Source organism: Kogia breviceps, chromosome 3 (genome assembly GCF_026419965.1).
Source record: "Kogia breviceps isolate mKogBre1 chromosome 3, mKogBre1 haplotype 1, whole genome shotgun sequence".
NCBI classification, from domain to species: Eukaryota; Metazoa; Chordata; class Mammalia; order Artiodactyla; family Physeteridae; genus Kogia; species Kogia breviceps.
In genome coordinates, this window is record NC_081312.1 from 137440269 (window position 1) to 137466410 (window position 26142).

The window sequence follows — 26142 nt, forward strand, 5'->3', positions numbered from 1 at the left end:
CCTGAAAAAGACATCAGGCTGATATCTGCTTTGAGGAAGAGTGCTTCACTAAAACATGGACTAGCCTTCTGTTCTCTGTGCATAGTTTCGTGACTAATTTTTCAGGGAAAAGCCTATCTCTTATTCAGTGAAAATATATTTGCTTTTCCTTGAGTCTTGAATTTTACTCAGGATAGACAATTTGCATAAATATTGCTAAAAGCTGTAGTCTCACTTGTTAGAGGGACTAGTCCAGGGGAGAGTATTTGCGAGGGAAGCCTAAGGAACAGTGAGAAGGCCCAGTAGGTAGGGCCCTGGGCTCTTGCCAGCTTCTTCAGGAAAGCTTCCCTTTTTATCTGTTTTAAATATTGGGCTTTCATGGAAGATTCTATTTGAAGAAAAGGTTCTAAGGTGATTGAAAAGATATGTTCGAAAATCACCACCCTAGAGAGTAGACATATAAACAGAATATTAGACTCCTAGATGTAGCTAATTATGTAAGGTATTTAAATATTAACAAACAGTTTATACAATAAGTATTTTACACAATAGTACATTAAAGCTAATGTAAATAGCTATAAAGTTGCGTCATCGAGTAAACTGCTCTGATATTCAGATGAGGATTCCAGTATTAGTGAAGAGTAAAAATGATGTTACAAAGTTGTATGATACAACCTGAGTTGAAATTAATGCTGTCAGGATTTTTTCAGTAACCACGTGGATATTCTCACTTAACTAAACATAATAGTTTAAAATTAGGCTGGAAGGTTCTCTGGCACTTATTACTGGTGTTACTTTGGACAAGTTACTTAATCTCCCTGAAACTTACCTGTAAAAATAGAATAATATTTCACAAGGATGTTTTGCAGGTTGAATGAGTGATAATGTATGTAACATGGGTCTCTGGCATAGTGCTCAGAATTCCCTTCTTCCTTCCTTTTTACAAGGAGATAGAGTGTGTGGTACATAGTAAAGTCATGATTGTTTGGTTCAACTGACAGAGTCTAAAAGTTGTTCTAATGCCTGCCTCCTGGGCTCAGCATTTGTGTTCTGATTTTATTATTCTTGTCAGGAAAGGCAAGAACAGACAAAAGATGCATATCCGTTTTGTTTGTATAAGGTAAAGTGTAATAGTTAAGAAAAAGTTATGTAAATTCTGGCTTTTTCCCTTAAACCTATGTGGTCCAGTAACCTTCCTTCCTCAGCATCAGTTATCTCTTCTACCCTGAAAGATGTATGGTAAGACTACCTTATACCATAGGGTTCTATGAGATAATGCATATAAACTGTTTAGCATAGTGCTTGATGATAGTAAAGACTCTATAATGGTAGCTATCATTTATTCAACAAATTATGTTTTAAGCATCTGCTTTTATCAGACTGGGTTCCTTTATCTCTCTTTTTTTTTTTTTTTTTTTTTTTTTGTGGTATGTGGGCCTCTCACTGTTGGGGCCTCTGCCGTTGCGGAGCACAGGCTCCAGACGCTCAGGCTCAGCGGCCATGGCTCACGGGCCCAGCCGCTCTGCGGCATGTGGGATCTTCCCGGACCGGGGCACGAACCCGTGTCCCCTGCATCGGCAGGCGGATTCTCAACCACTGCGCCACCAGGGAAGCCCCCTTTATCTCTTGATGTAGCCATTTCTGCTGGAACTTTTGAGCGTATCTCCACGCGTGGACTTCCTGAGTTCCAGAGTTTTTTTCAGGTCAAATCCAACCTGTCACCGTATTTGCCTATAATGTCCCTATTACAGAGAATACATATAGGTGGTTGTCACATGCCCTTTAAACTCTGGCCGTGGTCTCAAACCCAGAGAGGTTTCTGTAGGAACCCTAATCCTGTTGGTTTTCAAATGTGTAGCATCCTTTATGTTGTAATGAAGAAAAAGGGAAGTGTATCTTCAAATGACCTGGAAAGAATTGCCTATTAATTTTGTGAGGGCAGAAAACAAGGGAAGCAGCCCCCTAAACCTGATATTTACTACATTAGATTAGCCACCTTCCCACTGATTACCCACCTTCCCATTTTGTATTCCTTAATGTTTGAAGTTAGGGTGAGGACACTGGGTCACCTGGCCCCTTCCCTTCAACAAAATACACTTGACCTAAAATCAGGGATGTGATGCAAGTAAACCAAGCACATCTTTCTGATTGGTTGAAAAGCAAGCCTTTATGGTATGGAAGAATTTTGTGTCCTCCTGGTCTCACTGGTATTGAAACCTTTCTTCTTTGAAAAGGAAATATCCTGCATGAAAAAAACAGGGAAATACTGAATTGAAATCCTGAATTGAATGAATGTGGAGTGTTCAGAGAAATGTGGAAATAAAGCATGGCTCTGATTTTCACTCTCATTTTTTTTGAAAGGCCTTTATGATTTAAATTATTATAGATTATTTTAGAATTTTAGAAATGGAAAATGACTTTTCAGAGTATCTAAATCAACCACTTTTTTTTCAGATGAGGAAATCGAAGCCCAAAAGGTGACTTGGCCATGCTTAATTTTGCGTGGATTAATAAATTAATAGAAAGGACAGGCCAAGACCTAGATAACCTGACTCAGGAACCATTATTTTTCCTGTTATCCCATATTCCACAGCTTTTTTTTGTGGTTTTAAGTATTTGAAAAGTTACTTTATTACTTACTCCAGTGAGTTTAAATGTGTTTATTATATTCTTTGGTTTTTGATTTTTTTTTTTTAATCTCATTTTATAACGGCTTTGCTGTGAAGAGAAGCTGGGCTTATTTCTGTAGGGCTGCATCAGTCATTGAAAATGTGGAGAGTTTTGCCCTCTAGTGCTCAACTATCTAAAGTACAACCATTTGTCCCCTGAATTATTTATTACCAAGGGGCCTCCTTACAGGCAGTGGATATAAAAATGGAGAGGCGATGAGTAGGTGTGATATAGTGTGAGAACCTGCAGGGTGTGGTTTCTCTATCTGCCCTGCTTTGTGGGAGGCCTCAACTCACCCTGCTTGTTCTTTCTTTTTTGGTGTATCTTTAGGTTCTGTTAACAAAATCTGTTTTTGTCTGTTAACAAAATCTGTTTAAGTTCTGTTAACAAAATCTCTTTTTGTTTTCAATTACATATGAAATTTATTGCAAACTTCAGGCAAGCCTTGTAGTCAAAAGCTTCTGATGGCCTTGCTGTTTTGCTTCATTCTTTTTAAGATTATTTCAATTGCTGTGTATCAGCTCAACTTTATGTTATTTATGTCTCTTGTCAGGGTGCCGCCCCTTCCCATTAGTGACCTCATTTCCAAAAACCTCCTTCAAAGTACAGTTTAGAAAGTTGCCTTTTCTTTCTTCATCTGCCCTGTAGAGTACTATGCACTCTTTTTCACGCAAATTTCCTGTAATTGGAGGCGGCAGTTAAACGTGTTGTGCTTTTGTATTTTGGGTTACCTGAGTAGCTTTCCCTGCCTCCCTGACTCTGTTAGGTTTTACTTTCTGCACAAAGAAGACAAAATCAAGTCAGCCCCTTATTCTTGCATCTGTCATTTCTTTTGATAAAGCCCAGAACTCGATTCTGAAAAATAAACATATGAAATGTCTGAGATAAATTGTAATTGGCAATTAAAAATGGAAGAATGTACTACTTCTGTTGTCTGACAGCCAAAGAATGTATAAGATGTTTTCTGAGATGTAGTTACAGTTTTTTATTAACTATTCTGCAGTTCTTTACCATCCTTATCTTCCCAATTTAAAGAAAATAAAGAAAAATCCAGCAACTTCTTTTACATGATAAGCTCTCTGAATGCAGGGATACTGTTTTATGTGCCCACAAAGGGCACCTTAGTAATAAACTTTAAATTTTTCTTAAGGTGGCTATGGGACATGGTACAAATGGGATGGAGCTGAGGATTGTGCCCTGATGTTTGCTTACATTAAACTAAATTTTAAGTGTTAATTTTTATGATGAATAAAAAGCACTAGGCATGTATGCTAGGCATTCTGCAGCTTGTGTCTTTGCAGGCCTAGCCAGAATGGACTTTCTTAACAGCCTCAGCTACTGAATCTACTGCTCACTTTTCGTGATGGTAACCAAAGAGTTAAATGTAGCCCATGTACTAGAAATAACATTTTGTTTAAATTATCTTACTTTCAGGAAGGTGACGGCATAGAGTGAGGGGTGGTTACTCGCCATTTAGTGATTTGGACTTGGTTTTAGTTTAGGATTTGCTCTTTTCACTTGATATTTACTTGCCAGTAGCAGATCTAGGCAGAGGAAGTGCACGTTGTTTTTGGTTTTGATCTAAAATACTATCCCTGATTTAGATATACAAAGAATTAGTAAGCAGAGCCTTTCCAGAGCAGATGGGTTTCTGAAGGGATTACTTGGTTTTGAACCCCTTTCTGCTTTAATAACTGCAAACATAATGTGTCATCTGTCTTCCTTTTTAGAGCAAAGCCGGCGGGATGATTTGGAAGCCTTAGGCCATATGTTCATGTATTTCCTTCGAGGCAGCCTGCCCTGGCAAGGACTCAAGGTATCCTTGGAAGTGCTCAGTGGAGGGCTTTGTTTAAATACTCAGTTGATAATGAAGGGGTTGCTGACTTGATGTCTGTAGGAAGCACAAAGGGGAAGAAGATTGGCTACAGGGATGACAGGCAGGAACGACATCGGTCTATAACGTAAATGCTCACCTGGGCTTTGGAAGCTCTGTTTTCCCCAGGTTTGTCTTTTTCCCCTTCTGATCCTTCTTCCTTGTTTTCGAGTTTTCCGTAATCTCTTCCCTCATTCCCTCCCAGCCTTGGCAGTGCTGCTTTTCTCTCTGTGTCAGTATTCCTCCTTCACTAACATTATGTAGCAGGCATGTTGTTCCCAGTGTGTTGGGGAATTTCTGGAACAAATTGATGATAGCAGCTGCTACACATTTTACCAGCAAGGCCAGCAGGACTAGGTGTGCCCCTAAGGGGAACTGGGAAAAATACTTGTTCTTCCTATATAGGCTAAGGACCCACCTGAACCAAAACGAAAATCCAGGTTTAACATTGCTGTCCAAGTGTTTAATTGAATAAATGCCTATGCATAAAATAGCTGTTCCTTGTGAAATGTGTAGTTTAAACAGCCTTCCTCAGGTAGGTGTCAGTACAGTGCATTTGTGTCGAAGTTAACTTTACAACCATTGTAATGATTACTCTGTGCCTCTGGCGGTTAGTCTAGAAAATGGTGAGCTCCTAACCCATTCTAAGTTCCCATTAGATAGTTAAATGCAAGACATTTTTGAGTTGTGATTTAGTTCAGCATGTTCGTATGGAAGGAAACTTAATCGGTAGCTTTGGGTACTATTACACCCCCTCCCTCCCGAAGGGCAGAATGATTCATTTTGCTGTGCTCTCCTGGACATTTTCCTGAAAACGGAGGCTTTTATCCCTTCCCTTTGGGAAGATTTTACTTCTTTCCCATTAAATTCCTCTCCTAACATCTCCTCCATGGTCTTCTCCTAGTCACATATACCTTCTCATTGATATTGACAGCTGTCAAATAGAGTTTCACATCCTGTTTGCTCATCATACAGCCAAATAATGCATTTGTATATTATTAATTGCTTGGAACTTTCTCATGGTCCATGAATCATTTTAGTGGCAGTTGTAGATTTAAAACTCCTCCAGTATACTTCAAAACATAATTGCTTAAAACCAGGTGCAGCAGGCTAGGCAGAGCCTCATGAGAATCCCTTGAGACCACATTATTGGTCCAAGCTCCAGGAGCCCTCTGTCTACAGTCTTGAGCAAACCAGACTTGGCTACTTTGAGCCACTGACAGATAGCAAACCTGTCTGTTAGCCATACCTGTATCATAGTTAACACTTTTCCCTCTGGAAGCACATTGTGGAAAGGCAGTTGTTTTTTGTTTTTGTTTTTGTTTTAATTTAATTTAATTTATTTATTTTTTATACAGCAGGTTCTTAGAAAGGCAGTTTTTTTACATCTTGTTCTTTTTCTATTCAACTTCACAATAAATATGTTGTGGAGCCATCTGTCTGTTTGCCCCCATTTGGATTAGCAATGTTTTTAATCTTATCTAGAGCTGATCTAAGAATGAGAAGGTTGAATAACTTTTGAACCCTCGTGGCCATGGGTCATTACTAAGCTGTTATAATTTTGAATTTATTTTCTTATCTTAGCCTCTCATCTCATTACATTTGGTGGTGTTTATCTGAGACTACTAAATGTATTTGCAAGTAAAACTTTCCAGAACAGATGTTTTGTACGTATCTAAGTATATCATCTCTACTACATTTCTTGTTTGTTAGTATTAGAAAAAAATTGAGACTATCTAACAAATCCTGCCAGTTTGAGTGAAACAGTCATTATGTCCCGAAACATATTGGACCTCCCATACTTAACACCTCTTTCCAACTAACTTTCTCTCTTTCTTCTCTACAGGCTGATACATTAAAAGAAAGATATCAAAAAATTGGTGACACCAAAAGGAATACTCCCATTGAAGCTCTCTGTGAAAACTTTCCAGGTAGGATGCTGCAAGGACACTCCAGCCAGTGTGACTGAAGCTATGAAGGAGGTGGAGACCATATCTTAGTATTTGTAGATACTCTCCAGAAAATTTACATTTCATTTTATTGTTATTTAAATCAGGATAGGTTTTATCACTTTGATTTTGTCCATAAAAAAAACATCAGTGTCAAATAGTCTGTACAGATATTCCTTGCCTGGCCCAAAGCTTCTCCCCATGAGAAGCATTCAGATAATGAGCATGGCCTTTAACCTCTTTCCTAACAGAGGAGATGGCAACCTACCTGCGATATGTCAGGCGATTAGACTTCTTTGAAAAACCTGACTATGAGTATTTACGGACACTCTTCACAGACCTCTTTGAAAGGAAAGGCTACACCTTCGACTACGCCTATGATTGGGTCGGGAGGCCTATTGTAAGTATCTTCTTTTTAACCTCCTCACCTCAGACCAGCACTGTCTCACCGCTTGCCAGACTTTCTGCTTAAATCTATGGGGGAAAACAAAAACAACGTTCCTTTGACTGTAGACGTTCCATTTGCCAGTCTTTTCAGGGTGATGCCAGGGGTCACTCACTGGAGTAATAAAGGAGTTACACTGTGTTTTTAAGATTATGACCACTGTGTCCTAAGATATCAGAATTTAAGTCCGTTTTTAAGAAGTTTTCTTTGGGGCTTCCCTGGTGGCGCAGTGGTTGAGAGTCCGCCTGCCGATGCAGGGGACACGGGTTCGTGCCCCTGTCTGGGAAGATCCCACATGCCCCGGAGCGGCTGGGCCCTTGATCCATGGCCGCTGAGCCTGCGCGTCTGGAGCCTGTGCTCCGCAACGGGAGAGGCCACAGCAGTGAGAGGCCCGCGTACCACAAAAAAAAAAAAAAAAAAAAAAAAAAAAGAAGTTTTCTTTAAATGATCCAGGAGCTGGTGCTACATAAGCTGTTAAGGTACTTGATTTCCGTCGGGTGGAGCCCAGCACCAGAGGAAACTTCTGAATTTGCTCTTCTGGCCTTGGGTTCACAGGGCCTTAGAGCATACTAACAGTCATCGCTGTAGGATGTTATTTTTCTTTTTGAAGGCAAGCTACTCTCCAATGAACTATTGAGGACCAAACTGCCTCCCTTTTTCAGATAAGCAAACTGAAAAGGCAAGAAGACTTGAAACTGGCCTTGGTGTAATAATAACAGTAATAATAATTACTACTGTTCTGTTAGAATTAGAATTAGAATGATGCTGTCCTTTGCGGAGGCATTAAGTTGGACCTGTTTTCCCCATTTGACTTTTTGTTATATATTTTTCCAGCCTACTCCAGTAGGGTCAGTTCATGTAGATTCTGGTGCATCTGCAATAACTCGAGAAAGCCACACACACAGGGATCGGCCGTCACAACAGCCTCTACGAAATCAGGTATGTGTTGGACCTTCATTGTTTCAGAAATCCCCCTTCTTCATGGCTAATATTAAAATCCAAATTCTCCATCTTCTCCACTTAAGCGTATATACTGAAATTAAAGACAGAGGGCTTAGCATTACTCACTGTTGTGGTGTGGCATTCCAGCATCCCTCAGGGTTGTGTAATAGCACTGAGATGTGGCCAGGTGTCTTACATGAAGCATCCACTCTAGAGAAGCTGGGCCTGTCAAAATCTGTTGGCTGAAAGGGACAGTCTGCCACAGGCCTAAAGTCACACTGGATGGACAGGGTAGCCCACTTTGGGTCTCACCTGCAGTCCAGAGTAGAGCTCTCACCCATGCTGGTTTTTCCTTGCTGATTAAGAAGGGTGGGTAATTTGGACTTGCAGTTGACATAGGCATGAACTGGCATCTCCACCCCACCTCTGTCCCTATATCCAGGTTAACTTTATAGCTGGCCAGGATCTGGACCTGTAGTGAAGATTCAGCTTTGCTTTAGGCCCTTCCAGAGAAGGCTGTGTCATCCATCCTTCAGTGTTCATGGTTTGGGAAGCTAGTGGTTTGGATGAGAGGCTTCTCTCAGCCTAAAGACAGAGGATGCAAACACCACCCCTGCCCCTGACCCCCCCAAAAAAATCAACAAATTTGACAACGTTTAAAGAAAGGGGTCACTGATTGGGAAGTAAATATGACAATTTTAATCCTTATTACCCTATATATTGCTAGGAGGAAAATGAGTACCTCAATAGATAAAGAAGCAAAGAATAATAAACAGATAACACACACACACACACACACACACACACACACACACACACACACATAATCATATCAAATTAGCTTGTTCCCCCTCATCCCTGACCTCACTGTTTTATATTCACAGACATTTTTACAATAAAATGCAAAAAACACTTATCTCACTGATGTACATGTGAAAGTACATAGGTTAAAAATAGAATATAGAATCCAGGTGACCCCTCAAAAACAAACAAAAAAGTAGTATATTTAGGTATACACACACACATACATACAGTAAAGTATGTAGACAAATATAGATAGACTCACCAGTGAGTACATACTTTTGGCATGTATGTGTGGCATGTTGGGTAAGAAAAAAATGTGTGAAGGAAGGAAATCTGTGTATTAGAGAGTAGATAAAAGAGAGAATAGGTAGGCAAAAAGATGGGGTTTAGCAAACTATGACCCCTAATTGGGTCCAGAGTTACATACTTTAATCAGAATACTTGGCTAATGATTCTATTTTGACTGACTTGTGATTTGACAGCAGAGTACTGTTGACTTCTGCAGTCATTCTCCCCTACCCCCCTTTTAAAAAGTGTAGATTGTACAGTTCAAATGACATTCTCATGCATTGCTCTTGACTTTGCAAATTGTTATAAATTTTCTAGAAAGTAATTTGATAAAGTTACAATCCTCTCTGATAGAATAATTTTACTTCTTGGAATCATAATAAAACAATCCAAGATACAGATTTACTTATGTGCATTAAACTGTCACAGTGCCATTTCTAGCAAAGTTTTAGAAATGATCCACCTATCCAATTATAAGGGAATGGTTATGGATCCGCTCAAATCTTTTGTCAAATAAACTGGGTTATAATAAAATGAATTGTAATGCATTTATTCAGTGGAATATTATCTAGCCACTTAAAATAATATTTAGGAAAACTTGTAGCAACCTGAAAATGTTTATGGTTGTATAGTAAAGAAATCACAATACAAAATTAGAAATACCTCATGATTTTCCTGAAGGGGAAGGGAAAATGAGAAAGTCAATGGGAGGAGATAATGCCAAAATATTAACAGAAGTAGTGTTGGAAGTTGTAGTATTGTGGGTAATATTTTTCCAAACTATTCTATAATGGAGTTATGTTACCTTATAACGAAATATACATTTAAATAGTAAGGACATGAAAGAAATAAAAAAATAATTTAAGTAGTCAGTGAAATCATAACATACCTGCCCGTCAATAAATAATCAATATTTATTTGAATAAATATTCAAATATTTTTAGAATATTTGAAAACTAAAATATGTGTTTCCTTTAATTTCCCTTGTCTTTTCTGCTTCAGTGAATTCGTAATCAATGTTGATGTTTTGAATAAATTTTAAAGGTATGGGGAAAAGAGATGGTTGAAAATCTAGATTTCCAGGGTGGAAAATGAGGTCATACCTAGTATCTGAGTAAAAAGTACAGTGAATTTCAGTGTACTTTCAAGTGAAAAGTCATTAAACCCAGGTATGTAATTAGGAAATCTCATCTACAAGTAAGCTTCTTTTTGAAGAGTTGAGTCTTGAAAGCATGTTTGATTTTTTTTTTTCTTTTAGGGTTTTTAGTATCCCATGGCTGCTAAGGGATTGAAATTCCCCACATCAGTGCAAATTTTATACCTCCTTTCCAGCAGGATTCTGAATTCTAACTGGGTAGAATTCTTTCTGCACTGTGCACTGTGGGTAAATGGATTTCTAGTGTCTTTTCAGCCTTTACACTGTGTCTTACTCTGTGGTCTCATTGCTTTGGTTCCATCTTCAGGGTTTTTTCCTTACGCTTTCTTTCTTTTTTTTTTTTAAAGATTAATTCTTTGCAAGTTTTGAAATCAGCCAAAGAAGAAACTAAAATCTCTCCTTGAGAGAGATTGAAAGGTATTAAGTTTAGGGACAGCTAACCCTTCTTCAGCAATTTTGACTCCGTAAATCTAGCTAAGGACTTGCTATGTGAAAGTATGTCCTGGAGATACCAAGACAAGTAGGGAGTCCTTGTCCACAAAGAACTGACAAGCAGATAAGCCAGGTAGCCAGATAACTTATAATGCAAGGCAGAACAGATAAGCCTCCCAAATCCCCTTTAGGGATTAGAAGGAGACTTTTCTTCTAATCTGAGCATGACAAAGAATTTCATGAAAGAAGCTGCATTTGAAATGCTCTTGGAAGAATTGGGTGGAAATGAAAGAGGCATTCCAAGCAAAAAGGAAATATGAGCAACAACAAATTATCTAGTTCCATTTTGCTAAATATATTCTGTGAATAAAGGAGACAAGGCTAGGAAAATAGGTTGGAGCCGTTCGATAAAGCTCCTGAAATGCTGGGCTACTAGAGAGTTAGTACTTAATATCAGTAGGGAATAGGTACTAAAGGTATTTGAACAGAGGGGTGATAAGATCAAAACTTTGCTTTAGAAATCTTTCAGCATAGAAGGTGGTAATAGCCTGGCAGCCAGCATGGAGACCAATAAGACAGTGAGTTCCCTTGAGAGGTAAAGGGGGTGCATATGGACTGTAGTGGTGAGAATGAAATAAAATTGAAAAATGATACAGGGATATCAGAATTGGGAGCTCACATGAATGGCAGGGTTGAGGGAGAAGGATGGGTCAAAGCTGTTGCTGTGCGCTTCAGCTGAAGATGGCTGGCAGGCAGAGGATGGCCCTCAAAACCTGAGAGATCTTTGGAGATGACGTTGATGATAATGCTTGAAGAGCCTACTTATTCTGAATAAATCTGCCCATCAATTGTGTGATAGAGGAGTGAGCCTGGGATTAACAGTCTTTGTTGAGTTATATACTTAGAGTCGGAGGAGAAGGATGAGGAGCTCAGAACTTGGTTTTAGCTTATCCCAAGCCTTAGGCTGCAGGACACTTAAGCTTTTGGGGGCCTCAGCTTCCACAAATGTAAGCCTTGTAAGGGCAGAGATTTTTGTTGTTTTGTTCACTGCTGTATCCCTAACCTCTGAAAGAATGTCTGGAATAGTAGGCACTCAGTAACTAATTGTTTGAATGATGAATGAATGAATCTGTCAAATGAGGAGTTTAGATGAAATCAGATATTTGTTTAAAATATAGATTTTGGGGCTTCCCTGGTGGCACAGTGTTTGAGAGTCCGCCTGCCGATGCAGGGGACACGGGTTCGTGCCCCGGTCCGGGAGGATCCCACATGCCGCGGAGCGGCTGGGCCCCGTGAGCCATGGCCGCTGAGCCTGCGCGTCCGGAGCCTGTGCTCCACAATGGGAGAGGCCACAGCAGTGAGAGGCCCGCGTACCACAAAAAAATAAATAAATAAAAAATAAAATAAATAAAATACAGATTTTTATTTAACCTTCCAAGAAAAGTAAATTTTAAACTTTTCTTCCTACATGTTTTTTCTATTTCCACAAAGAGTCATCCTGCCTTGTTTGGCAGCCAGAGTAGGGCTGGATTGTCTGCTCAAGGGGAAGGGTTTGAAAAAACACAGTAGGCTCTTGCTACAAAGCAAGTTCAGGAGATTGTATTAGTTCTCCTCCATCACGATGGAATTTTTCAGGGAAAATTTGCTTTGCTGGTCGACTGACCAGAATACTGAATTGAATACTGAATTGAATTGAGTATCATTTGGTTCCTAGATACAGTACTAGAGCCCAAACATGGTGGCCAGAAAACTGCATTTAAACTCACCTATATTGAATCTGTCTGGTATTTTAATACGAGGTGCTTAAGAACAATTTCTTTGAACATTAATTTACCCAGCTAGAGAACTGTAATTCAGTCATGAGTTTGGGTAGAATAAATGTTCCTAAAAGCTAGATCCACTCAAAAGGATCCCAATGGGTTAGTCTTTTCTGTCATTTTACCCTTGGTATTTGTCCTTTCCCAGTTCCAAAGATGGTCAATCTTGCCATGACTCGGGTTCCTCTTAAAGAATTCTGCATTACCATTCATCAGGAAGACGATGAAAACTTTACTAGTTCTTCCTGTTTCTACCCAGCAAAGCTTCCCTTGAATTCGCTGATCAAATTCGATCAGGAATTAAGTCCTGCCACTATCCAGATAGCTCATATTAAAGTGCAGTACTGTCGAAGGTCTTATGCAGGTGTGTTTGTTCGACACGCAACAAAATATATATAAATATAGCATATATAAATATAGCAAAATATATATAAATTTATATATATATATATAAATATAGCATATTGCATTGATTATCATGTGCATGCAGCAACACACTTCCTTTCAGAACCTCTAGCTTGTGACAATCCTTACTCAGGTAGATGCTACACAAATATATACTACTGTGGTTCAGCAGTTTTGTTAGTTTCTCTTTTCTCCCATAGACCCCTTTTATTTGGTAGATTTTCTGTGGGCATTTGAAGAAGGGGTACTTGGCCTAAAAGGTTAGGGAGAACAGATGTGTTTTGAGGTTGGAAAGAGTCATATTGGCCATTGAGAATTATTAAATTCTACCAGACATGGTATCCTACCCCTGATAATATTGAATCCTCAAATATTACTTATTCATTTTTATATGATCAGCATATGTTTAAGGGAAAGAATGTCATATTGAGTTCTGAAGAAGATATGCCCCAATAAAAGAGTAGTTCAGATTTATTCTGTTTGTGTCTAGACTCCAAGAGATTAGATTCAAGTCTAGTAGCCTTAAAAAAAAAAGAAAAGAAAAGCTGATGAATTCTCCATTCCCTTCCTTTTACAGAGTACTTCTTTGTTTTCAGCAACGTTCAGAGTTTGCTAGTTTAAGGAGCAGATGAGTTTGCTCAGCGATCACTTGCCTACTTCTGGCCCATGTGTGATTTCCTGACTTGCTGCCTGCTGTCTAGCAGGAGCTCAGGTGTGGAGATTGCACACTCACCCTTCCCCACTCAAGCACAGAGCTCAGTGCAGAATGAGCTGTCCCTCCTCATTTCTGGGACCTTAATTCCAAGGGAGATATTGCAACAAGCAAGTGCAAAACTGAAGTGCAATCCTTTTCTTAGCTTCTCCCACTCTGTGACCTAGTCTTTGCTGCTCACCTCTGCTCCTAATTCTCTATTCCATATTAAAAGTTTTCTTCTGTCTGTGTGCATTGTTCAGTATTTTGTATATCAGCATATACCCTGTGTTCTGAGGCACCTCCTTTTAAAAGGGTGATTCCAGAGTAATCTTACCTAGATAAATCATCATTCCATAGGGGAGGTGTCTTATGCCATTTTGAGTAAGAATAGGGCAAGATTTGAGTAGAGGATTTCAAACCTCTAGGATGGTTCCTGTGATTCTTTTTCAGAGCTTCACAGAATTGATGCTGCTGTCTCTGTGGGCCTATATAGTATTGGGCTTGGAAATAATCCTTCCAGGTTCTTATCAGTGATTTTCAGATATCGCTGATATTTGATCAAGTTTGTAGAAAACAGGAACTCACTATTGGTACACCTGACAGATTGCATGTAACAATCCCTGTCTGGCAGAGGAAAATTGGTTCTATTTCATGAGCTTAATGGAGAAGTTTTTGATTTTGTTAGAGTATACACTTTAATAACTTTACCAACTTTTTTTCATTTCATACCTGAGGTCTAACACATAATATAGTATACTTAATATACTATATTAAAATTTTGTTTAATTTGGAAGTGTGGTAAGACAGAATGTAATAGAGTGTATTTATTACTAACCTTTTGGTACTATTCAGTCTCTATTCTTGTTAATTACAGTTGAAGACTGTAATTATATAAGGAGGCCTAGAAGACTGACATGAGAGGCCAAAATGTTCTGTATAGATGGCAACTTTTAAAATATTTTAAGAGCCATTAAGTAAAATGGATAAAATCTATTTTATAGATGCAATCAAAATTAATTTTTCAAAGTAACTTTACATAAAGAGTAGGATTTGGTGATTTGTTTGTTACAACAGGAGGAAGATATTTGCCTGCCTTCTGCTTCAGAAAAGTAGCTTTATCTCCAATAAAAATTTGAGATAATTTTCAAGCCATAGATGGAAGTGGTTATCTGAGGTGTTTTCAGACTGTATTTTCTTGCCCTCCTGTTAGTGTCGTTCTCCCCACTGTCTGTCTGTGAATCGCAGCCAAATGATTGCTGGGAGAGACTTGCTTCCTCTGCCCTAGGTACATGTGGTGGTTTTGACTTTTTACACTAGGCTTCTATGTTTTCCCTTAACTATTTTTTGTAGCTTTGCCTTTGATTTATGTTCTGCTAGGTTGCTGCTTTTTTTATTTCCACATTCACCTACTAGATAGTAAACTAAGCATTTCCACGCAGGTGATGCAATCACAACTGAAGATTTTAAAGCATTATCCCAAGGAATTCCCACTACTTGAGATTCCTGCTCCTGCCTTTGGGGATTTACACACTCCATTTGGACCTTTGCCTTTCACGTAATGCAGAGAGATTGGTTTTGTTGAATGACTCTTCTACCCATGGACGCTCCTGATTGCTTTTTAGATAGACGTGTTGCATGAATGATTTTTAAGAATGAAGGGTTTACTTGTCGATCTCCTCTGCTGATTTGCTTGGTATAACTGGCTCCTGTGCTGATTATGCCTAATCATAACCTCTGTGTATACAGCATTGCCTAGAGTACCTTTCAGGAACAGGTAGACTAGCAGAATTCTGTAGTTGTGAACATTCCTTGGTTTCATTTAGTTTCTAGGCACTCAGTTGCTTTCTAAAACTGGCAAATGAACACTTCTACTACATCAACCTCTAGATACCAGTCCAGGCCCTTAAATTCCAGAAAAGAATAGCCATAGAGTTTAGTATTATGGTGAAAGTAGTTCCCAAAGTAGTAAACAACCCCAGGTTCAGACCTGTCCCTTGGTTTTGTTGCTTTCAGTGGATACAGAAGGCGTTGGAGAGCAGTGGAATGGTGCCACGTGTTCTTCACTTGTCACAGTGCAAGCATTTATGAAGCAATCTGGAATGCTAGCATTGTTTTTCTCTCCTCAAAAAATAAATAGGGGCTTCCCTGGTGGCGCAGTGGTTGAGAGTCCGCCTGCCGATGCAGGGGACACGGGTTCGTGCCCCGGTCCGGGAAGATCCCACGTGCCGCGGGGCGGCTGGTCCCGTGAGCCATGGCCGCTGAGCCTGCACGTCCGGAGCCTGTGCTCCGCAACGGGAGAGGCCACAACAGTGAGAGGCCCACGTACCGCAAACAAAACAAAACAAAAAAGATAAATAGAACATTGCTTTGAGGATGGAGATGGAGTGTAACTTCTGGGCCTTTGAAAAAATGTCTTGCTATTTTCATTTAGACAAAAATGTTAATTATTCCGACAAATTACCTATTTAGCTAGAATGAATATAAACAAGTACACAGCCCAGGGAATCAGACAGTAGCATCAAATCAAACTTCTGAGATATATTTCAGTAAAAATAGAAATAAGAGCTGATCCAGCTCGCCAGGGTTTTGTTAAGCTTAAAAGCATATGAGTGTTTTATATATGTTTCATCTGCCCTAAAAACAAATGCAAAACAGAGAGCGTTCATGAGAGAAATAATTGCACTGAACATGTATCATGGAACTCAAAACAGCACCAAATGACTTATAAATGTCTGGATATTTTTTAAGCATTTAAATTTTTTGAGAACAGACAGTTCTATATAGTAGTTTAGGAGCTTAAACAGTATACTTAAATATTACAAAAAACTCATAAAGTCCTAGAGAGAACTTAAGAGGCTATCACTAATAGATATTAGTTATAGATATTACTTATAATATTAGAAGAACAGATATATTCTCAAATCTCCAGTAGTGAGAATAAATGAAATTAAGTGCTCTGAGATATGGATATTGGTTTATAAAATAGTTATGATTATGTTATAAACCACAGTCTTATTTTGGAAAAATGAAATTTTTTGAAATTCTAAACTGAACTTCTTGGCAGAATTAATTGGGGTGGGGAGATAGTTTGAGTAGCTTTGATTCTCTCAAATGTGACTAGCAGTATAAAACTAAACTCCTCTTTTGTAAGAATATATATAGCAAGCAAGTTAATACAGTTGCCTTCTTACAGAATATGCTCATTCCCTGAGGAATATCAGAAAACATGGCCAGGATCTTTTATAGTGCTGTTACCCATGTTACCTCATATTCCATTACTTAAAGAAGATGAGTAAGTTGTAGCTGGTGTACGATGCTTTTTTTAAATGGGAAAAGCCTTTTTGATGATTTATAGATGAGCTTTAAACAACTCTTGTCAATGAGTTACAGAAGGGGGTGAGTGAAATGGAACCTCAAATTACTACTACTTCCGTCTTCCTTTTCTTTGTCATAGAATACAACATTTATAGCTGTGAACATTTCTAATATTTATAGCATCCTTACTGGTTTTCATGCAGAGCAGCAATATCACGTCCCAATCCCTGCTGCTGTTTATATCAGCAGCAGTTAAAATTTGACTTACTAATCCCTCATTGCTGCCTCTCCAACACCTCATTTTTCATTTTTGTAGAGCCTTAGGACTGTTACAGCTGAGCATCATGATGTTTACACCTCCTCAGCCATCTGGCACAGGGGAAGAGGCACCTAAACAGATTCTTCAGAACAAATATCACATAGGAGCAAGATCAGAATAGTGTGAGATCTAAAAAACAGGTAAAGAAGGAATGAAGAGAGCCTGAATGACAGCAAAGGTGAAAGCAGAACCCAACGAGGTTTTGAATTGAAAGCCCTCCTTTTGCTGGGAAAAGATCTGCCTTTTGCTTTCTAGAAGAAAATAGTTCATAGTAGTCTTATCTAAACTTTTTCTAATTCCAGACTAGAGGCTGTTAGCTAGAGGAATCTGAAAAACATTGTAGCCTTATTTTCCCCCATCTTTTCATATTCTTGACCTGTGAACCTGCTTTTGAAGAGATACTTTGTTCATCCTTTTAGATAAGAAAGCACATTCCAGCTACTGCTCATTTTATCTTAGTTGAAAGTCTTCTGGAAGTTTGTGTTGAGGGTAGTGGGCTCCCTATTCAAGGAAAAGTCTTACTACCTTGATTCCTAATGCTACGAATTTTCTATATTGACTACTGTCTATTTAGATAGATGGTTAATTAGTGAAATGACTTGTAAGTATGCTTATTCCTTTGTCCAACAATCCTAACTTTCTGAATTTGGTCTGCTTAGTGGCTACTGAAATTTTACTAATATGGAAGCTAAAAGTTGATTCCAGCTTTTGATAGTTTTTATTTTTTTTTAACCTCCTCTTTTGGTGATTGTTGTTTTCCTGTGTCTAGGCATAGGCAAGGATGGTATGCTAGAGACAATTATGTGTTGACTCATTAGGCTGAAATGAATGTAGCCAAGCTATCTTCTTCTCAGTGCTTTGCAGCAGTTGTTCAAAATCCAAAACAAAAACAAAACCCGTAGGGACACTAATGTACTTGATTGTTATATTGCTTGCTGTTGCTTCACCTTTCCTTCCGTATCTTGCTCTCATGCTTCCTAATGCCTGAGCAGACTGCATCATCAGAGCGCCGAGGAGAGTGGGAAATCCAGCCCAGCCGGCAGACCAATACCTCGTACCTGACGTCTCACTTGGCTGCAGACCGCCATGGGGGATCAGTGCAGGTACTTACGGCCTTTATTGCCTTTTCCTGGCCCTCCCAGCTTGGCTGGTAGAATGTTGGCTTGCTTCTGGAACCCAAGTTCCTTTAGAATGGAAACTTACAGCAAGGTTGAGCTGATTTTATAGTGAACTGAATATCTCTGTGCTGATTTTCTATCTAGGTGGACTTGTAAGACTCACTTGTTGAGATGATTCTGGGTTGTTGTCATTGACTAAGAAATATATGACTTCTGATACTGACTCCTGGTTAAACGAATCCTACAACCTTGATCCACTCATGATAGACCATAAAATAATGTCAAGGTAGAAGTCTGTTAGTGTCAAGTCTGGGAACTGCAAAGAAATATTTAAAATAAGTATTTTGGGGATAGAGGACTGCATATGTAGCTCATTGCATGATGATATATGCCCTAGTACATAAGGTGAGATTGTTCATTGGTCCAACTCAGCCATTTATGAGTGGGGACCCAAGAAGTTGGGCTACTTCTTTTTTTCTCCCTAGAATAAGTGTGGTCTTAGAGAATTATTTCTGATTTCATTTGGGCTATTTTGAATCTCTATTCTCTCTTGTACTTAAGAACACCTTGCATCTCTTAACTTTTCATATATGTCACTATTTTAATAATCTTAACCTGAATATTTTTCTCATACTGGTAAGTGACACCACCAGTTGGGGCACACAGGTGAACCCAGAGCTACCAAATGTAAATTCTTATAGAGGGATAGGCAAGCCTTTTTCACATAGAAATGCAATGCATCTTGATAGGCTGATTGTTTAGGATATGCCTTTACATGGAGTGACTCACTGAAGATTGTGTTACTCACAGGAAGTTAGGAGCTTTGTCCTCTAAACCAAAAATGATCTCATAGGAACATCTCACAGGTAAAAATGATGGATTGAACACACCCACTCCTGAAACAACACTAAAAAAACGATGAAATTTTTTTAAAGGTATAAATCCATATAAGAATGGAGAAAACAGAAGAGGAGGCAACAGCAATTGTCTGTTAGAAGCTGGATAGCAGATGGGCAATTATTAAATGACTTAGGAGTCCCGAGAAAACCAGATTCTGAGCCAACACAGGGGAAAGCTTGAGAGCCTATTTATACTGGGGAATCCCCAAAAGCCTCAGAAATTGTCCTTCTATAAGGCGGAGGTGGGTGTGGAGGGGCATGTGCTAAAATAAAGGTTGGTTTAAAGTCTGTTTGAGAAACCAGAGATCCCTAGATATTCTCCTCCTTTCCAGCAAAGACCAAAGAGTTATTCTTTGGAGAGGGCAAAAAAGAGGGTCTCTGGATTAGGAGATACAAGACACATTTGGAGGCAGAATACCATACTGGAAAAGGGGAGATTAAATGGATGTGTGCATACTGACTGCCTGCTTTCCCCATTTAGTACTTCAGAATGCTGATAGTCAGGTATGTACCTTGCAGGCAGGAGATTGAGTTGGCTCTGGGGAATCTAACCAGCCCCAAAGAAAACATCTGAGCCTACTGACAACAGGATTTCCCTAATGAAATGGCCCAGCCAGATCATTCTGCAGTGAGATCCGAACTTAAAAGTCCTACCCCTGTACTCACAGTGCCAATTAACTTTACATTCTTCCGCTTTTAAATATGAGCAAACACTCAGGGATTATCAGATTTCTGAGGAAAGCCTTTAGTAAGATAGAGACCAAAACAAGCAATAACAGCAACAAAAAATACCTTGTTATTAAAAACCTCAGAGATAGAAGATATTGAAACTGTGAAGCAAGGACAGCATGCTACCTTTAAAAGGAACATTCTAAAAGCAAACACACAAAAAAAGAGCTCTCCAAAATTAAAAACATAATAAACAAAAATTTAAAACTCAATAGTTTGAGTGTTTTATTTTTCTTTTCATAAGAAATATTTGTGTTCTCAAGTTTACATATATTAACATGTGTGCTCTGATGAATACAGCCTAAACAAACTGATAATAAATTCAGTAATTTTCTTATGTTATCTGAGCAAAAAATAATGATACTGGTTATATTCTTCCTGTTGATGCTTGAAACAGTTGCTGCTTATAGAGCAATTTAAGACCAGGAATAATTACTAGTGCGTCAGTTGAATGCTACATACATTCCTCAGATTAGAAATCCACAGCTAAAATTATCAAGTCATAAACAATGTATTTCATCACAACTTTATTAGTAATTTACATGTGGCATGGAAGAAATGTTATTTCAAATTCATTTCTAAATAAAAATTTTGACAATTAAAAAAATAATAATAAAACTCAGTACTTTGGAAGATAAAGTTGTAAGGAAGTCTCCCAGAAAGTAGAGCAAAGAGAGATAAAAATAGTAGAAAACAGGGACTTCCCTGGTGGTCCAGTGGTAAAGAATCCGTCTTACAATGCAGGGGACGTGGGTTCGATCCCTGTTCAGGAAACTAAGATCCCACGTGCCAGGGCAACTAAGCCCATATGCCACAACTACTGAGCTCGCGCACCTCAACTAGAGAACCTGTGTGCCACAAACTACAGAGCCCACGCACTCTGGAATCTGCGGGCCACAGCTAGAGAGCCTACACACCCTGGAGCCTGCACACCACAACTAGAGAAAGAAAAACCTGCATGCCACAACTAGAGAGAAGCCTGCATGCCGCAACAGAAGATCCCGTGTGCCACAACTAGAGAGAAGCCCATGTGCCTCAATGGAAGATCCCGCATGCCTCAATGAAGATCCCACATGCCACAACTAAGACCCAATGTGGTCAAAAATAAAAAATAAATAAGTAAGTAAGTAAATAATTTTTTTTAATTTAAAATAAATAGTAGAAAATAACATAAGATTTAAGGAGAGTCCGGAAGGTCCAATTTCTAAATAATGGGAGTTCCAGAGAGAACAGAGAAGGTGGAGGGGAGGAACTCATTAACGAAATAATTTCCCGGAACTCGTAAAGACTTGTTTCCAGATCAACAGGGCCCACTAAGTGCCCAGCTTAATGGATGGTGGAACCACGCCAAAGTATGTCGTTGTGAAATTCCAAAACACTGAAGACAAAGTGAAGATCCTTCAAGCTTCCAGAAAGAGAAAAGTCACATGCAAATAAAGGATCAGGACTTAGTATAGCTTCAGATTTCTGAATGGCAATGCTGGAAGCTAGAAGGCAATGAACAATACCTTCAAAACTTCTGAGGGAAAATTATTTCCAACCTAGAATTCTGTACTCATCCAAACTATCAATCTGGTTGGAATATAGAATAAAGACATTTTCAGAAGTCTGTGGTCTCTGGAATTTTACATCTCATGCACCCTTATGAAGCTGTAGGAGCATGTGTGCTATGAAAATGAGTGAATAAACCAAGAAAAGAGTAAATACGGGATCCAGGAAACAAGAGATCCAGTGCAGGAAAGAAGCAATATTGATATTATGGTAAACATAGAAGGTCCCAGGATGACAGCTGTACTCCAGTAGAAGAGGGTCAGGAGGCCTTGAGAGCAATTTTACCAAAATGATGAAATGACTAGGATATTGATATGTCAGAATATCTTGAAAGTAGATAAATGACAGTTTGGTTAGAATTAGTGATTAGCAAAAATTTATAAAAAGCTAAGTAAAAATAAATTTTAAAAGATCATTAACTCCATGGAAAACAAGCAATTACACAAGGAAGGAAAGATAACCATGGTATACTCCATGACACAGCCGTAAATAGCTTTTAATAGTCATAGTATAAACGCTAAGGATTGATCTAATCTGAATTACAGTATAAACTTTAATGGGAGAATGGAAAGATGGAAAAGGTGAATATACTGCCTAAAAGTGACAAATCAAGATGCATGTTATTCAGAGATACAGAAGCAAAAAACAAAGGAATTAGCTATAAAGGAAGGGGAAATGGTGGAGTGGAGGAAAGAAATTATTGTTTTTCCTAAGAATCCTTGTAGAAATATTTGATTCTTTACACGATGTGCTTATATAACTGATAAAAATAAAACCTAACAATTAAAAAAAAATATAAACATATATATACACACATCAGTTTCTACTTATCTCACTTGCAAAAATTTGTAAGTTTAATAATAGCCAATCCATCTACTACTGTTGAAATGTGAGTTATCACTATTATGGAGGGTAATTTGGCAATCCCTGTTAAAATCTTAAGTATCTACACTTTTTGATCCAGTGAATCCAGTTTCAGATAAATACCCCTCAAAAATGCACAGATCCTAAAGATACATGTTCTAGAACAATGCTGTTAAATGAGTCTCATCTGTAATTTAAAATTGTCTAGTAATCACATTAAAAAATAAAAAGAAACAAGTGAAACTAACCTTAATAATATATTTAACCCAGTATATCTAAAATAGTTCAACATATAGTCAGTATTAAAAATATTTGTGATATTTAATCTTTTTTTTAACTAAGTCTTTGAAATCTAGTGTGTATTTTACACTTACAGAACATTCTCAGTTCAGCATTAAATAAACAGTTATAACACTTCCATACCATGGAGAGAGATAGATCTCTGGATGTCACAGAAAATGGCCAAGATATATTGTGGAAAAAGCAAGTGGTCCAGCAGTGTGTAAAATTTGGCCCCGTTTTTTAAATTTTCATATATGTATGAAAAAATATATATGTCAGAGAGAATACACACACATAAACACACATATACATTAGTGTATGCAGAGGAAAAAAAGAATATAGAGTAGGGGTGGGAAAACACAACCAGTGGACCAAATCCCACCTTCTGCCTGTTTTTGTAAATAAAGTTTTATTAGAACATAACCACACTCATTTGTTTACATACTCTCTGTGTCTGCTTTCATGCTGCAGTGGCAGAGTTGTGTAGTTTGGACATACTCCGTACCCCACAAAGCCTAAAATATTTACTACTTGCCCTTTTATGTAAATAAATACTTTGCATACCCTTATTCTCAAGGAACATTTACCAGATTTCCCACTAGACACTTCCATGTGATGATGTCACTGGAAACTTGCACTCCCCCCCCCCCCCCCCCCGGGACGCGGGCCTCTCACTGTTGTGGCCTCTCCCATTGCGGAGCACAGGCTCCGGACGCGCAGGCTCAGCAGCCATGGCTCACGGGCCTTGCTGCTCCGCGGCATGTGGGATATTCCCGGACCGGGGCACGAACTCGTGTCCCCTGCATTGGCAGGCGGATTCTCAACCACTGCGTCACCAGGGAAGCCCTGGAAACTTGCACTTTTTATGCTGTCTTTTAAAATATTCTAATTTATTTTTTTACAACAAACATGCTTGCTTTGTTATTAGAAAATAAAACAAAGATAAATAATAATTTCAAAAGGGAAACACCTCAGAGTCCGGCATGTCTGGACAGTTTACTAGATTTGTGTTCCTAGAACATGGGGTGCTTATTTGGACAATGTTTCCTACTGTCCACTGTGACTAGTTGCCTTTAGATTAGAATTGGAGTCAACTAGAGTTTCTGGCAGCACTTTTGAAAAATACAACCTCCTTCAATTCCCTGGTAGAACTAAGTTCTGCCAGCTTCCTTGAGACGTGGATAGGGGGCAGGCAATTGTGCCATTTCCCTAATATTATGTTAAGCTCTGTTGCTCCTCACTATATCTGTCTCTTTGATTTTAGCCCCAATTTTTGTAAACTCGTAAAGGCTGTGCTTTTTGCAAACCAAATCAGCAGTATCTTTTTAGCACAACAGATGCATATATATATATATATATATATATATATATATATTTTTTTTTTTTTTTTTTTTTTTTTTTTTTTTTGGTGCACGGGCCTCTCACTGTTGTGGTCTCTCCCGTTGCGGAGCACGGCCTCCGGATGCGCAGGCTCAGCGGCCATGGCTCACGGGCCCAGCCACTCCACGGCATGCGGGATCTTCCCGGACGGGGGCACGAACCCGTGTCCCCTGCATCGGCAGGCGGACTCTCAACCACTGTGCCACAAGGGAAGCCCGCCCATGTATTTTTGAGTTGTCTCATTTTCCACAGTTAATGTGGTTGAACTGTGGTTGGCCTAACTGGATGACCTGAAGACATCATGGCCATGGTAGGGTGGGCAGAACGCCAGGATGAGAAGAGTTTGCTCTGATAAGGCGCATGGACTCTCCTGTTTCAACCTGTTTAATGGGCAGGTCCACTACGGTTCTCATCCTTCCAGTACTTCCACAGATCTTCCACATGTGGAAGGCCTAAATTTAAAAAGACAGAAAAAAAAAAAAAAAAAAAAGACAGAATATTTTTCTCTATCAAAAAGATGACTCTAAAATTGTTTGAATTAAAACATGTAGGAAGTATAAGGGCATAAGACTTAAGAATGACATTTAACATTTAGCTAATATTTACTTTGCCCAAATCTTTATAATTTGTAATTATTTACAACTCTTATTAAGGTTAGCGTTATTACAGATTTATAGATAGGGAAGCCGAAGTAGAATTACCAAATGCATTAGTTGTGATAAGTAGCATTGAAATGTTGATTAGCAGCTAAAGTACTGCTTCCTTTGGTACACAGCTCTGATTTTTCTTCATGGTAACATTTTGAAAAATGGGGCTAATAACTCAAATCTCTGAGACTCTTAAAAGGGATGTTACCAATATTAAGGGCTAAAGTTCAAAATAGTACTTCACCTTAGTCTCTTTCAAGAATAATCCTGTATTAATTACTTTGGTCTTGTGTGATACAGCCAGAGGAATGTGAAATTAATAGTGATTGCATCAAAATAAATTGTCAGGGCTTCCCTGGTGGCGCAGTGGTTGAGAGTCTGCCTGCCGATGCAGGGGACACGGGTTCGTGCCCCAGTCCGGGAGGATCCCACATGCCACGGAGCAGCTGGCCCCGTGAGCCATGGCCGCTGAGCCTGCGTGTCCAGAGCCTGTGCTCCACAATGGGAGAGGCCACAACAGTGAGAGGCCTGCGTACCGCAAAAAAATAAAAAATAAAAAATAAAATAAATTGTCAGTATTCCAGATATACAAATAAGGCTTACTTTTTAATTAAGTTATTCTAAAATAATAAATAGAAAAGTATAAAAATGATAATTTCAAATACTAATAATTTGTTACATTCGTTAGGTTCTTTACAGTTTTTCAAATTGCTTTGCTAAACATCATTCTATTTAACTCCCATAGTAATTATAAAGTAAATAGGACCTAGGTGGTTATTGGCCTAATCTTACAGAATTAGAAACCAGGGCTCAGAGAGAATGTTGATGGTAGAGCTAGGCCTGGAATCCAGCTCTTGGATCACTTACACTAGGTTTTTGTTCCACTGCTCATCTAGGCAACTGTTCAGTGGTTTGACAAACTGTACCTTCAACCTGAAATAATTAAGTGGATGCTCTAGAGACCCAGATTAGTTGCCATTGATTCCCAAGTATATTCTAGGTGCAGTTAAGTTTAAGGTTAGACAGCTGGTGGTAAGGTTACCATTTGTGCCTGATTAGTTTGAGACCAGATACTCATGGATACAGACAAGATGTCCAGTCTGTAAAATGGGGATAACCTCTTCTTCCTTAGATTGCTCAAGGACATTGCTGGTGGGTCAGGCGGCAACATAGTACGGAGAAATTAGAGAGTATGAGACATGCGAAACACTGTAAGCAAGTGCTGTGACCCAAAGTCACCAAGTAATTCACAGTGGTGTTGCTTACTGTCGCTTTGTTCACATCAGTAGAGGCCAAGACATTTTATTTAACATCTTGTCTAGTTCCTGAATTGTTTACTAAAAAACTTACTGTGATTTCTCCTTTAACCCCTGTGCTCACAGAATGAATTTACCAGCATTATCACTAGTGTACAGCCAGGATGTGCCCACAAGAAGCATCTGTAGGCTGAGGAAATTAACAGGACAACATTAGCATGACAGTCTGTGGTTTCTCCAGTCTGTAAACATTCTCTCCTCAACTTTTCATTTGGAAATTTTAAAATCTACAGCAAAGTGCTGGGGTGGGGGGGGCGGTGCAGTGAGC

General features: G+C 38.9%; 1 protein-coding gene across 12 annotated transcripts in view; it reads left to right on the forward strand.

Moving 5' to 3' along the window:
- Positions 1–26142, forward strand: part of CSNK1G1 (casein kinase 1 gamma 1) — a 163598-nt gene that overhangs the window by 121963 nt on the left and 15493 nt on the right. For 9 of the 12 annotated variants that reach the window (XM_067029663.1, XM_067029666.1, XM_067029670.1 and 6 more), the window contains 5 exons: positions 4380–4465; positions 6369–6453; positions 6723–6871; positions 7751–7855; positions 18081–18191. In XM_067029663.1, the coding sequence (XP_066885764.1) occupies positions 4380–4465; positions 6369–6453; positions 6723–6871; positions 7751–7855; positions 18081–18191 (536 nt within the window). Of the gene's footprint in view, positions 1–4379; positions 4466–6368; positions 6454–6722; positions 6872–7750; positions 7856–17085; positions 17210–18080; positions 18192–26142 lie in introns of those variants that run through there. The other 3 variants (XM_067029668.1, XM_067029667.1, XM_067029673.1) reach the window with 2 other exon arrangements.